Source organism: Equus przewalskii, chromosome 16, assembly GCF_037783145.1.
Source record: "Equus przewalskii isolate Varuska chromosome 16, EquPr2, whole genome shotgun sequence".
In the NCBI taxonomy this organism is placed as follows: Eukaryota; Metazoa; Chordata; class Mammalia; order Perissodactyla; family Equidae; genus Equus; species Equus przewalskii.
The window spans coordinates 3,898,416-3,913,531 of record NC_091846.1 but is presented as its reverse complement, the minus strand read 5'-3'; the positions used below and the strand labels follow the sequence as shown (position 1 = coordinate 3,913,531).

The following is a 15,116-nucleotide window of genomic DNA, read 5'->3' as shown; positions in this document are numbered from 1 at the left end:
AGTCCTATGGGCACATTACCTATGTGGTAGTTGGCACTGCTCATTCCATTCTTGAAGCTTTTTACTTAATCTCCTGGATACATTTTTTTCTTGGCTTTTGTTCCTATTTTAAGTCTTATCTCCTTCTAAGTCATCCTCAGTCCTGCTGCCTGAAGAATCTTTGTAGAATGTAATCATGATCACCTAATCTGATTAAAATCTGAAAGTGGCTCCCCATTCCCTCCAGGTAACTCTGTCTGTGGCATCAAGGAGACTTCATGGCTGTATTCCTGCAAACTCTTCTAGGATCATATTTCCCATGCTTTTCATGAATTCTGCCCTCTGATCCTGTCCTATGGAACTGCTGGGCGTTCCTCAGCTTTAGTGCTCTTTTTTGACTCCATGATTTTGCAGGTCCTGTTTCCTCTCCCTTGAGAGATCCCTTCCCCTCGCTATATGGCTTAGTTTTTACTCATTCTTTAGGACATCACTGAATGGTGTGCCCACAATAGCCTCATCTTTCTGTTTTCAAGCTCAACAGCCTTGTGCTGACTCATTAAACAAAGGCATAAAGGTTTGCTACACCTTTGTCTTTATATAACTGGGAACATTTTCCAGAAGGGACGTTGGTGTGGACTGGACTTGTGACCATTATCCTGGATGGGATTTTCAATTACTCAAATGAGTCCATTTTAGGGACTGGAAGAGTTTCGTGATCTGGGAGTGATGGGAAGCTAGAGTCCATGCCACGCTTAATGTGTCACTCAGGGAAAGGGAAAGAAACACGCACCAGGGCAAATTAAAACGGGGTCATGAGGAAGAATAACATTGTTTTCTGCATCTATCCCTCTGCCTCCAGCTTGTGCAATAAAACAATTTTATTTACCCATCTCCACAACTGAAATAGGCTCAAAGGGCCCATGACTCCTCGTGTCTTACTGAGTTTGGACTCACTCTCAAAGAAAGGACTAAAGTTTTGGCTTCTTGCTGTTCTGCATTTGATAATGTGCTCCTACGAAATAAGTTAAGGCTCAGCTGAACACTTCTTAGAATACATCATTTTTGAAATTTCCTTCTCATCGTAAATAGTGGTGAAAGTTCATGAACAAAGATATTTAATGAAGTTTGTGCACTTTTCAAAAATTAAAATACCCATGTATCAGCAGGGTTAAGAAGCCTAAGATATTTCTTCTCAATGGAAAATTAGGCAGTTATTAGAAATGAGAATTATACAGTGATAAAACATTGAAAAATACCATGTACCCCTTAGTATAATTGCCAAAATATTAAAAACCTTTAAATTAATGGCAAAGTATAAAAATATTGTTTGTATTGGGGTGTTAGAATTATGAACAGTGTTTGAACTTCTTTCTACTTTTCTGTATTTTCCAGATTTTTATTCATTCCTTGTTTTCTCCTTCTCTTCCTCCCTCTGCCCCTCCCCCTTCTCTCCCTCCCTGCTTCCCTCCCTCCCATCTTTCTATCCCTCCGTCGTTCCATCCCTACTTCCTTTCCTCATATTTATTGAGCACCTGTTCTGTGTTAGGATCTCTTCCAGGCCTTGGGAAGCCATCATTAAACACGATAGATCCCAATTCCACATCTGCTTTTGTGGTGAGTTGGGGAATGGACTTGAGAGGAAAGAACTAGAGGCGAGAGAACAAGTAGGAGGCGATGATCCCAAATCCAGGTTAAAGATGATGGAAGATGAACGACACCAGTTGCTCTGCCCCCTTTCTTCTCACATGAGCTCTTTCTGGATAACTTTACCTTCCTGTGTTCATTTGGGCCTCTGCTCCAAGGTCACTTCTTAGAAAGGAGTTCTGTACCACCCTAGTTCCTTTACTCTCTTATCTTGCTCTGCTCCAGCTCCCCCCCCACCCTCAACCTTTAAATAGTACTTATCCCTGCCTGGCTGACATGATAGGATGATTTTATATATTATTTGTCTATTTGTTTATTGTTGTCTTCCTTCCCTGGAATGTAAGCATGAGATAGGGACTTTGTTTTATTATCACTGTATTCCTATCATTTAGAAATCTGTCCATCTAGGATGTAGAAGAGGTTTAATAAAGATCATCTGAATGATTAAACAAATGATTCCTAAATCTATATCCTTAGCTCAGACATCTCTCCTGAGTCCCACATTTGTATTTCCCATGCCTGCTAACCCTTTAAAGTATATCCTGAGTATACTCGGAACTCCAGATGTTCAAAGCTTCTTACGATCAGCCTCCTTCCCCAGCCAAACTGCTTCACTTCTTGTGAAGTCCTTTCCCTTAGGTCATTTCTTTGTCTCGCGTCTTCAGCTCTGCGCTTACCTTGCTTTGTCACCGCATCCTGTTTGCCTGGCTCCCTAAGAGAGAGCATAAGGAAAGCAGGTAGACCTGGGGGTCCTCAGTGGACTTAGGGAAGGGTTTGTGCTGAGGTAGGTGTGCTGTGACACTATAGGAGAGGGGCGAGAGCTCATTCTTTCCACTCGTTGATATTCTAATGCATTTGCTTGTACAGTCTTTTCTGATTGAAGACATAAATATTCGTATAGGAGGGTTTTCTGGCTATCTTTATATTGAATTAGCATATTGTCCTCCAATTGATTGAATGTGCTTACTTGTTCCAAGTAGGGAAAGACTTGCATGACTTAACAGCGCTTTCCCTTTTAAATATGGTTAGAAGGAAGGGATGGAACAGCTGTGACGCTATTCTGTATATTTATTACTGATAATGAGTTCTGAGTAATATTTCTTTGTGGAGAGGGGGAGAAGTGGTAATTGAAAAACAGCAATTAATACCATTTTTTGGGTCAACACTAAAATTTAATTATATTCAGGGTATTTAAACAAGCAGCACGCAAGTTTACCTGTTCTTGACGTTGCCTTTGAATTACCTTAATAGATGTTGCCTTTTTCTTTTTTTTGGCAATGTGTCTCTCATTCATACCTATGAGAAATAAGCCAGAGGAAAGGACTGACGTTCAGCCACATACATCAAGCCACACACACTTTCAAATTACAAGTTACTCTGGGGCAGTTCCATCAACTCTAAGACGCACGTTCCTGATTTCTAGGAGCTTGCAGATGTGATGGGAAAACAGACTACCAACAATACAATATTGCCAAATTGGTTACACACATTTTAACATGTCATTGGAGATGTTTATGTGTATTCTCATCTATTACTTTCTTACTGGCACTCCTTCCTCCAGCAAACTGAATCATTGACCCTACTTCTGTGCCTGAAAAAGAAACAGGAAACCAAACCATGGGAGACACCTGTGTCTGCAGTCACCACGTTCCCCGCTTGTGCCTGGGAGGCCACGATAAATCTTATTTGGAGATGCTGCTGGAGATGAAAAGTCAATAGAGTTGAATAGGCGCTAGAAACGTGTAGTTCTGCATTTCAGGGCACCGTAGAACTCCCCGAGGAACACACACGGCTTCCCCAGCGTGCGATGCGCCCCGCCGGCTCCGTATTGGAGGCGGTCCCGGCGCGGGCGCGGCTGCAGACGCGGTGGGCGGGGCGTCCTGCGGGCGGGGCGGGGCTCCGCTAACGGTCCGGGCGGGCGGGCGCGTGCCCGCGGGCGGCGCCGCAGGGACCCGGGCCGGCCTGAGCGCGCCGCCGCCGCCTGCTCCTCCCCGCGGCCGCGGCCGCGGCTTCCGCTCGCGATTCCACCTCGCCTCGGGCGGCTGCTCGCGGGGCGGCGGCTGACCCGGGCCGGGGCGGCGCTGGCCTGCGCTATGAGGTTCCCGCCCTCAGGGCCCGCGCCGGGCCTTTGGGGGCGCCGGGGCCGGCCGTGAGCAGGCGCGGGCGCGCTGGGGCGGGCGCGGGCCGCGGCGAGGACCCCGCGATGGGGGAGAGGTAACCCCGCCGGGGCCGGGCTGAGGGCCGCGAGGGTGCCCGCAGCCGAGACCCTGGGCGGGAGGGCGCGCTCGGGCGGGCGCGGGCCGCGGCGAGGACCCCCGATGAGGCGGAGGTAACCCCGCCGGGGCCCGGCCGAGGGCCGCGAGGGTGCCCGCAGCCGAGACCCCGGGCAGGAGGGCGCGCTGGGCGGGCCGGGCCCCGCGCCGCCCGCTGAGCATCCCTTTGCTTTTCGCAGGTGGCTCCGGGTGACCGTGCTCCCCGGCTGCGCGGGCTGCAGGACCGTGGCTGTGGCGGCGTCCTGGACCGTGCGCGACGTCAAGGAGCGCATCTGCGCCGAGACGGGCTTCCCGGTGTCGGAGCAGCGGCTGTGGCTCGGCGACAGGGAGGTAGGCGCGTCCCCGCTCCCCGGTGGCACGTGGGTTCTAGCGAGTCGGTGCGCTCGCTGATGGTGAAACCGGACGGGTTTTATCCTTGTGTCATGGAAGACAAATGCTCGTTTCGTGGTCACCCTGGAAGTAATGCTTTGTAAATAACAGAAAGAAAATGACACAGGTGTGTTCCTATCGGTAGTTGTTATTTTTGTTGACTTATTTCAACATTTGCCTTCCCCTCCTCCCCTGTTTTGTGTGAATCTTCGCTTCCTGAAATTAAGATACTTTTTGGATGGTTATTATCGCCAGAGGGTTCTGATGTTTCTTCTTTAGAGACATTGTCATTGGAGTGACTTAGTCATTACTCATATTTTTCTAGTTGTGTTATACATTTAACTGGAATACCGGTAAATATCCTCACCTTCTATGTCTTAGAGGTTCCCCCCATTTTTGAATTACAGAAATTTAGGACTGAAAGGATTTAATATAGAAGCTATTATTTTGAGGAGTAAATTTATATTAAAACGTCTGAAGTGCAAATGAATGACTTAGGAGATAAAAACCTAGGGAAAAAAAGGACTATTTCATTTTGTCATATAAAATCCTTTAAGATCAGTGATAACTACAGTTTTCTTAAAGGATGAGTTAAATGGAGACATTTTACTGAAAATTAACTTATTCTTTTACCCTAATAAATATTTTCACTTCTTATATGATAAAAGAACATCATTTCCAGGAGTTAAAGGAGGCAAAACAGAGCTGAGCAGATACGCAAGGAATGCTGGAGCCTCACAGAATGCCATGTCAAGTACTGGATCTCCCTACTACCCAGTACAGGCATTGGTGAAGTGCTCCATGCCTGTGATTGTTAATCCCTCAGTATAATCTTGACCTTCTGTGTCCCTGGGTCCACTCCGGTCTCTTGCCCACTTAGGCACAGATTTCTGGTTAACCTGTTCTTCTGTTCTCCATGGATCAGTCCTCCTTGCTGGTTCCGCACGGTGCTTGGTGGCATGCAGACAGTGGCTTGATTGAGGGCTCTGGACAGAGTTGAGGAGCGGAGCTTGTCATTCTCACCGCTTTTTCTGCGCTTCCCTATCTCTTAACCACTCTGTGTGTGCTCTTCCTGGTTCTAGACTCACTTCTTTGATTACCCCTCTGCTTCTGCTTTGTTATCTTGTCCTCTGGATGTCGTCATACCCAAAGGCTCAGCTATGGCTTAGTCTTGCCATTAAAAGTGTTTTGGGAAGTGTCTATGCAAAACGTGGATATGGGATGGTGAACGTGGCAGTGGAGCATAGAATGTTTCAGATCGCGTGTGGGGGTCTCATTAGGAAACTTGTGCTGGCGTGAGGTAATGAGGTTCTAGACCACAACTGTAGAGGTGAAACCGAAAGGAAAGATATGTGAGAGATTTTGTAGAAGACAAAATTATGGCAGTTTAGCACCAAATGGGTGTGTGTGTGGGGGGGCAGTAGGGGGTGGTTGGATGTAGAATAAGGCAGAAGGCCTTGCCAAGGATGTTCATGAGCCTTGAGTCAGACCAGGAGGATAGTGGTTCAGTTAGCAGAGATAAACGAGTACAGAGGGTCAGCTAATTTTGGAGGAAAGGCGGTGATCAGTTTGCTTTTATGTATGGTTCAGCTGGTGGTGGAACATAAAAGCAGCATCTGGGAAAATGCACGAAGGGGTAAGTGACCTAGATCCGACTTCTTCTACTGCCACTAGGTGACAGAGGCCAGGTTAATTGACGTTTTAGAGAATCTGCATTCCTCTTTCTCATAGGAATGGGATAAAACGAATTCTAACCAATTCTAAGCTCTCTGCTATGTAAGAGTCTAGACTAGAGAGTGATATTCAGCAGGCAGCTGCCGGTCTGGACTGAAGCTCAAGGGATAGAGGTCAGTGCTGGAGATAGAATTTTGGGAAGTAACTCGCTCAGCACACCTCTCCTTCTGTCCTTTGGTGAAATGCGTTGGGAATATGATTAACATCTAGTGAGCAGCTAACTGTTCCACACATTGTTCTAGGTACTTTGCATATAGCATCTCATTTACTACTCAAAACTACTCATGAGTAGTTATTACTAGTCCATTCTGCAGAAGAGTAAAGCTAAGATTCAGAGAGATCAAGTATCAAATCAGGAGCTGAACCCAGGTCTGTCTGATTCCAAAGTCTGTGGACTTTTTATGGCACTCCATAGAGTCTGTCAGAGTGTCAGTGGGAATAAATAAAAGTTAAATGTAAAGTGCTTTAAAACAGAGGAGAAAAGCTTAAACCATTAAAGATGAACTTGAAAGTCGAGGATGGCGCTCACCCAGGAAACAGGAGAGGGTGCACTTCTGTCCTGGGTCGGAGATGAGGTCGTGTGACCTCTCCTGATCTGGGAGTGTAGTCAAGCTAAGACGTACTGTCAGAAAGGGTTACCATATATGTACATCTTTCACAGGTGCTTTTCTTTTCCTTTTTAATTCGAGACTGCTCAGAACCTTTTAGATTTGAATTAATGGCGAGAATTCGAAATATTTCAGGGTCAATGGGAAACAAAAGCTGTTGGCGACTCCATGTGGCTCCCTGGTTAGGTCGGTAGTGGACGCGGTTAGCTGTGGCACTTACTTAGTCCTCGGTCTTTCTCGGTCACCTACCGTCCTCTTTCTCCGTGTCTCTCTTGTGCTTTTTCTGGCCTGGAAGTGGACCTTGTAAGTTCTTCACTTGCCCTCCTGTCCCGTGAAGAGACTGATGCTGTTCGTTACAGCTGTGCGTCTTTTTGCTGGTCCTTGTTGCTCTGTTCCTAACACGTTTGAGCCTCAACCCAGGAGGTTTGAAATGCTACTTTCCTGTCTTTTAATTGAGGGAGAATGTCCTCCCTGTGAACTCTTGGATCTTGAGAGCCTCCTTGTGTCCTTGACAGCTGAATAGAGGGAGATGTGTTGGGAAGTCCAGATGGCGATTGACACTGCATTGTTTGCTTAAGCATTTAGAGAGTTATTGTTTCATAGTGAGAGAAAATGAGCATCTCTGAGGTTTTCAAGGGAGGCTGAGGCTGGCATGGACAGAGACTCATGTTCAAACTATTTTATAATATCACTCTGTTTTTTAATTTTTTTTTATTTATTTTTTTTTCAAGATTGGCACCTGGGCTAACAACTGCTGCCAATCTTTTCTTTTTTTTTTCCTGCTTTATCTCCACAACCCCCCCCGTACACAGTTGTATATCTTAGTTGCAGGTCCTTCTAGTTGTGGGTTGTGGGATGCCGTCTCAACGTGGCCTGATGAGCGGTGCCATGTCCGCGCCCAGGATCCGAACCCTGGGCCGCCACAGCAGAGCGCGTGAACTTAACTTTTTATTTTTAAAGATTTTATTTTTTCCTTTTTCTCCCCAAAGCCCCCCAGTACGTAGTTGTATATTCTTAGTTGTGGGTCCTTCTAGTTGTGGCATGTGGGATGCTGCCTCAGTGTGGCTCGATGAGCAGTGTCATGTCCACGCCCAGGATTCGAACCAACGAAACACTGGGCCGCCTGCAGCGGAGCACACGAACTTAACCACTTGGCCACGGGGCTGGCCCCCAATATCACTCTGTTTTAAAAACAAAATATAAAGACTGAAGCGGGCAACTTTTAAGATTTCATTGTCTCTGGAGATGAACAGAGACATGCTTGGTTGGAGTGATTTAGGGTCCAGGAAAGAGAAAGACCCAAGCCAAACCCCCAGATCTTGGCAAGCTCTGGAGGAGAAGGCAGAGAGCACTGCTGAGGGGGTCTGTGCTCTGCACTTTTCTTAGAGGGTCACTTCCCTGTAAACAGGCCACGGATCACCATCTACCAGAAGTTCACTGTCAGACTCTCATAGCTGGATGCTCACGTGGGTCTCCTCCGCTCTCCCTCCTTCTCAGGTCCCCTTTAAGACCAGGAAACTTCTTCCTGCCTTACAGATAGCCTTCCTTCCCGCTTTCTGCCTTTCTTCCTTTAAATGTACCTTAGCAGTACTGAATTGGACTAGTAATCCTTGGCTTATGCATGGCTCTCGTTTAGTAATTAATTAATCAGTCAATTAATTAGCAATAGAATGAACAACCATGGTGATGTCATCTGACGGGAGAACTAGAACACTGTTGATATTTTATATCTACCTCTGTGCTGCTCCTCCCCAGCCTGTATGCCTGTCTTTCTTCCCTAACCCCTTCGTGTTTATTATTCTGGTGCCTTTTTTTTGTAGTTGTTTTAATAGTTTTATCATTAAGTGTGAGAGTGTGTGTGTATATATGTATACCTATGCATGTTTATATATGTGTGTATAACCTAAATATATAACCTAAACAATATACTGTTTACTTTTAGTTGATTATGAACTTTATAAGGAGCTTCTTATTCTGTATGTAGTAACCTGGAATTAGCTTTTTTCACCCAACATTATGTTACGAATGTTCACCCAAATTTTTGTGTAGTTTAGTCCATTCATTTTTCATGTTGTATAATATTCCACTGTATCAATATGTCATAGAATTTGGGTTGTTTCTAAATTTCTCTTGTTAACAACAGTGCTGCTATGATTATTCTTATCAATATTTCCTGTGCAAAGAGTTTTTACAGGCTTTGCTTTTAGATTCAGTGGGAATATGTCTTTAAAGTGCTTTGTAAACTGGGAACTGTAACAATGTGTTCAGACTTTGTTTTAGAAGTGGGGACTAGAATGCAGATCATATACAGAAAGTAAGGAGATCAGATGGGAGATTGTTATAAAAATCCAAGAGATGTTGAGAGTCTGAACGATTGGAAGTGGAAAACAGCACGTTAGATATGAGAGAAATTGAGAATGGATATGCTTGGACCTAGAGATTAATTGGACATGTGATTTGGAGAACGAGAGAACTTTTCCCCGAGCTTTGCCATTAAAGTGACCAGGTAGAAGTTGCCCTGTGAAGGGAGATACAGAGTAAAGGGTGAGAGAGAAGTGTCAGAAGGGAAGCTGGAGAGGTCACCTTTTGACAGGTTGAGCTTTGGGAACCTTGGGGGTTATCACTGTGAGATGGGTGGTAGACAGTTGGAAATACTGAATTTTTTTTTCTTTGAAGAAGATTAACCCTGAGCTTATATCTGCCACCAATCCTCCTCTTTTTGCTGAGGAAGATTGGCCCTGAGCTAATACCATGCCAGTCTTCCTCTCTTTTACATGTGGGATGCCGCCACAGCATGGCTTGATAAGCGGTGCATAGGTCTGCGCCCAGGATCCAAACCCATGAACCCTGGGCCACCAAAGCAGAGTGTGCAAACTTAACTGCTATGCCACCAGACTGGCCCTGGAAATACTGGATTTTTGGTATGGTAAATGATGTCCTTCACACCCCGTCCCGGGAGTAAGTTACAAAGGTGTGAGATTTTGGTAATTTTTTGCAGACTGTTGACCTGTAAGAAATCACTCCGTAGTAACTCCTAGGAGTAAACCTTTGGGGAGAAGGTTGATCTGGCTTTGAATTATTTGCCTTATTTTTTGTTGTTGTTTATTTATTTATTTGCCTTATTTTTAAAAAGGCACTCCAATACAGTGCTTTTGTGGGTTGTGATTACATTGTATTGGACCCTGCGTTTTTGAGAAACAGAACAATCACCGCAAGAAAATGAGTGCGCAGGTGTTTGTCGGGGAAACGGTGGACCACAGCTGCTTCAGAGGCTGGAGTCCTCCTTCGCACCTCCTTCCCATCACACCTTTGTGGGAGCAGCGTTGGAAAACATTGGGTGTTTTCCAAAGTGTATTTCTAGGAACAGTACCCTATAAGATGCTTTTTGAAAACAAATGGAAATAAAATTTGCTGCTAAAATTTGTCAAATACTGCTTTCTAAGAAAGTTTCTTTCTTTCTAAGCAAGTTACCGTATGTATTAATTTGCCCGAAAAGCCAAATTATTCCGACTAATTTGAAACATCTGTTTTTTGTCCCCTAATGTCTGTTGACATCCCCTGGAGCTCTGTTCTGAGCATTACACTTTGGAAATGCTGATCAAAAGGATGATTTTGTTTATGTTGATAATCCTGATTCATCATAAAAAGTTGAAGTTATTTTAAGGTGGAAATGTGTGTGTTTTTATCTATTTGTAATTATTCAGGGGAAAATCCTTTAAATTTTTAAATAAAGTTTTCGACTAAATTTTTGTTCTTGGAAATATTCACTTCTCCAGAGCAACTTATTTCCAGATAAGAACAGTTAACAGGCGTTATTTCTTAAGTGAAAAATAAAATTGAGGTAAAGTTTTGAATTTCCACTATTAGGCACTGTATTGCTTTTCATATGTTTTCTTCCTTTTTTCTGCAGTTATCTGACTGGATCCGGATTGGAAACCTGACTTCCAAAGATCGTCATCTTTTTGTAAACCTTCAATCAAAAGGCTTAAAAGGGGGAGGTATAACATTGACTTGACCGGGAGTATATGCCATTTTTAGTTGCAAAAAAATTATGTTTGGTTTAAAAGTGAATTGAAAGTGTATACGATTGGGATGTCGTGAGGGGCTGTCAGGGCCGGGGAAGACAAGGCGAGTGGAGCCACTGACTTGTAGGAATGCATGGGCTATAACAGTCTGTTGGACAGGGTCCCCTGTGGCTTGGTTTTGGTGGATGGTTGTACCCAAATGATGCAAATAAATTTATAGTGATAATTTTGTTCTTTTAAACACAGATTTCTTTTTGACTTATATACAGATTTTTTTTTATTCTGTTTGTCTGAGAGATTACTTCCCTTCTCTCCGTTCTCCCTGCACTTTCCCGTCACGGGTCTGAAGGCAACCTGGTCAGTCGTTTCTAAGAGTCTCTAGTTTAGGAAGGGTTTAAGGATATTTGAACTGGACGGCCGTGGAGACAATGGCTGTGCCGAATTTCAGAACAATCCCTCTGTGGATTTGAGTCTTTTCTGTCAGTTGAGTTTGAGAATATTGAGACTGTCTTATTAGGCACCACTGGCTTTGGCTTATTAGTTAGCGTCAAAGCACCTGCAAAATAGTGCCATTTGTTTCATTTGCTTGGAGAATAGCAACAACACCCCTACTGTTTTCTTTATTCTTGAATTAATAATCGTTTGTGACATTTAGTATACTTTTGAACTTATTTTTTTGTAAGGAAGATTAGCCCTGAGCTAACATCTGTTGCCAATCTTCCTCTTTTTTTGCTTGAGGAAGATTGGCCCTGAGCTAACGTCTGTGCCAGTCTTCCTCTATTTTGTATGTGGGACACTGCCACAGCATGGCAGATGAGTGGTGTGGAGGTCTGTGCCCAGGATCTGAACCCGTGAACCCAGGCTGCTGAAGTGGAGCATGCTGAACTTAATGACTATGCCATGAGCCTGGGCCCCTGAACACTTTTTAAAAACCAAATTGGTAGTTTAATTAAAAATCTTGAGATTTGATAAAATTGAATCTTTACTTTGTACTGAATTTGTTAGGCAGGTAGGTTTTCGCACCACAGTGCTGCAGTAAAGTAGATGAAGTTGTAACTTGTATGATTTGACTGTGTCTTGGAACCACGTAACACATTGGAAACAAGCCGTGGGATTTTTTTCTAAATCATTTTAAATGTGTTCTCTATCTTAGGTCGATTTGGTCAAACAACTCCGCCACTTGTTGATTTTCTCAAGGACATTTTAAGAAGATATCCAGAAGGAGGACAGATTCTTAAGGTAGGGCAAGTATTGTATTTGTGTGTGAATTTACTTGGATAAAGATGAGATGGGATAAAATGACTTAGATGTCCTGTTAGTCTTTAAAGTTTTAAAAATTTCGTGGCAATCTGAATGGCTGTACCGATGTGCCTGGCGCCTGCCGCACGCGCTGGGTGGGGTGGGCTGGGAAGGGAGTCACTGTGAACAGATGAGGCTTCTGAGGCAGAGGAGCTCCTGAGCTGCTATGTGCTGTAATCCACACGGTGCTGCTCTTGGAACACTCTTTGTAATTTTATGTATTTACAATAATTTAATTTAGGGAATTCTATGTAAAACATTGTGCAGGGGCATTACAAACCAACCAACCGACCAAACAAACAAAAGAATACAAAACCTGTGTTCAGGGGCTTTGAACAGGCCCGCTTGACCCCTGGATTTAGAGGTGTGCTTTTTGGGAGAGTTTATTTAATAGGATAATTATTTTAGTTATTTCTATTTATGATATATTCCTTTAGTTTGAATACGCTTATTTAAAAAACAGAAGACTGAAGAAGCATAAAAGAAAGCAACAATGGAAGATATTGCAAAAATTAGATTTTATGTTTAAGCTTGTGTTTAGAGCTTGTGTTTGAGAAACCTCCTTAATCAGTTGTAAAAGTAGATCGGTTATTATGCATGTTCCTTCTCATTAATTTATTTGGTGTTTTTTACCTTCAATATCTTAGCCCTCATATTTTCTAGTTTAGTTGGTAAATTTTTGGAGAATAAGGACTAAGTCTGTTTAACTTAGCTTAAATCGTCCTACTCGGATCTGTGCTGCGTCCTTAGTGAGGTCTCGTCAGTTCAGGAGTGAGGGAGTGGGCTCCTGTCGTGAAGCGTGGGGCGCCTATGAGCGAGGTCCGTGCACAGTGCTCTAGTCGACAAGCAGCTGCTGTTGAGTCCTTCCACTTTGCTGGTTGTGTATTTGTGTGCTAGCTCGCTCAATATAATCTTTGTTGCTTGGGTATTTTAGTAGAATTCAACTGTTGTAGGTTTAAAAGGAATCTTAGAAATCACCCAAACTTAGAGCACCATGTTTTGTGATGTTTGCTGGAACAGGCCCAGAGATATTTTAGTGACTTGCCCAAGATCATAGCAAATTGGCACATTTCTTGCCTCCTCTTCTCAAAATCGGTTTGAAAGAGACCCCCTGAGAAAGAACGTCCCCTCCTGTTGTTTGTTCCCCTTGAGGCTGATAGCTAGAGCCCAGGACTTGGGATTTTATCTGTAGTTTGTTCCGTCTCTGTCCCTAAAATGCACATAAGTACAAATAGATGTCCAAATGAAAGCAAGATCCAGCCCGGAAGTGCTATCATTTTGTAAGTTAACGTTCTATTCTGTTGCCTATTTCATTCTTATTTTGTCTTTTGTATATCATATCCTAATGCAAATAAGGTTGCTAATTTTTAGGGATTCTGTTAGACTGACTAAGGGAGGAAAGGTCTTTGAAATTCTGTGAGAAGTAGGCAGTGTGGAAATAGAAGGAGTTGGTAGCTGGAAAGCAGGTGGGTAAGGGCAGGTGCGCGGGTGGGCTGAGACTCCCCGGCCTTTAGCTGTGCACTGGGTGACTAAACGCCTTCACCTCACCTCACATCTGCCTTCAATTCTGCACTGTTCTCTTCCTCAGTCTGACAGTTGTCTCGTGTGGCACTGTGTCACCTTTCTGCTCTGATGAACACTTTGCTGTTGGCATTGCCATAGTATCAGCATACGCTCTCTTCACTTCTTGCTCATCCCCACCTCCCTGTGCCCCACCCTCCCACCCCCATTTAGTGATACCAAGGTGCTGGGAAAGTAAAAAATAGTTCTCCCTGAAGTTAGAGGTTCATGGGTGTAATAATACACTTGATTTGGTTTGGTCTGAGTCAGAGCTCATCCAGGCAGTTGTCATCTTGTGATTTTTCCTTACTTGAGACAAGGTCTAGAATAAACTAGGGACAATATCTCTGGAGTTTGTTTCAAATGTTGATGATTATGGTGTTGGCTCAAGGAGTCGGACTCTTATTTAAGAATCTGGAGCTCCCTTCAAGGGGACCAGGGCCCCGCGTGTTTTTGGGAGATGTGTCAAAGTGATTGGGGTTGTTGAGACTGGGGTTTTTTTGAGGCTACGGATGGGTGTAAATCTTGTAGTTTGCCACTTCCTTTTCTACATTACATAGTCTGATCACAAATCCGCCCACCCACTCACCCACCGTCCACCCAATGAGTAATGTTACTACCTTCTTTATGAGGGAATGAGCCCGTCCTTGCCTCCGGAGCTTTCAGCGTAGGGTGGGAGAAAGGCGTGTTGCTATCTCAAGTTCTCAAGAAAGCGGCCTGTTAATGGGTGTGTAGACTGATACATTTTTCTTCTAGAAAAGCAGACTTTGGTAAGTGAATGATAACTGACGGTTTCTTTTTAGTAACTGCTCAAGAATGAGGTACCTGTCCCAGCCGACAGACCAATCTGTGCAGCTTTTGGAAATGGAGTAATTTGTTTTGAATGAAGCCTTCGGGCAGATTGTAAATAAGAGACAGAGTTGTAAATAGTCTCAGGATTTATATTTAGAGGCTAAGAGATAGCAAGTTAAAAAATGCATTTAGGTATGTACAGTTGGAGAAAGACTCATGTTCTTTCAATCAGACTCTGTTATGGATGTAACAATTATTTCCAGATGTATCCTCACCACATCTAAAGATAATGATGCAAATAGTGGGTTTCCTTTACTTAAATGTAATTACTTTTTTTTAAATATTACAGGTAGATATGAAGATGGGCAGTAGATTACTGTATTGCTAAATATTTTTTCTTTGGTATATTTCTTGACTAGGAATTAATTCAGAATGCAGAAGATGCTGGAGCCACAGAAGTTAAATTTTTATACGATGAAACTCAATATGGAACAGAGACTCTTTGGTCAAAAGATATGGCGCAATATCAGGGTAAGAATCAATAATTAGTTGGGAACAGAGTTTATTTTATGTACTAACAGGTGATTTTTAGTGATTTACAATAGTCTGTTTAATGAACAGTCTAATTACCACCTGTACTTCACTTCTTGGCATATTTAATTCCACTTCTTCACATGTTTTTCTCTGCTTTTGGTGGGCAGGTATCTCTGCTAGTTTGTAATTTTAGAAAATAAAGAACAAAAATCTCCAAACTGAAAGTAACGAGCAATATAAATACATAAGCCTCTTATTCCATTCAGGCAACTTGTGAGTATTTTGTATCATTAGCAAGA

General features: G+C 43.5%; 1 protein-coding gene across 5 annotated transcripts in view; it reads left to right on the top strand.

The window, feature by feature from the left end:
• Positions 1 to 15,116, top strand: part of SACS (sacsin molecular chaperone) — an 83,054-nt gene that overhangs the window by 32,001 nt on the left and 35,937 nt on the right. For 3 of the 5 annotated variants that reach the window (XM_070578586.1, XM_070578587.1, XM_070578590.1), the window contains 4 exons: positions 4,076 to 4,226; positions 10,518 to 10,605; positions 11,786 to 11,871; positions 14,703 to 14,814. In XM_070578586.1, the coding sequence (XP_070434687.1) occupies positions 4,076 to 4,226; positions 10,518 to 10,605; positions 11,786 to 11,871; positions 14,703 to 14,814 (437 nt within the window). Of the gene's footprint in view, positions 1 to 3,623; positions 3,838 to 4,075; positions 4,227 to 10,517; positions 10,606 to 11,785; positions 11,872 to 14,702; positions 14,815 to 15,116 lie in introns of those variants that run through there. The other 2 variants (XM_070578589.1, XM_070578588.1) reach the window with 2 other exon arrangements.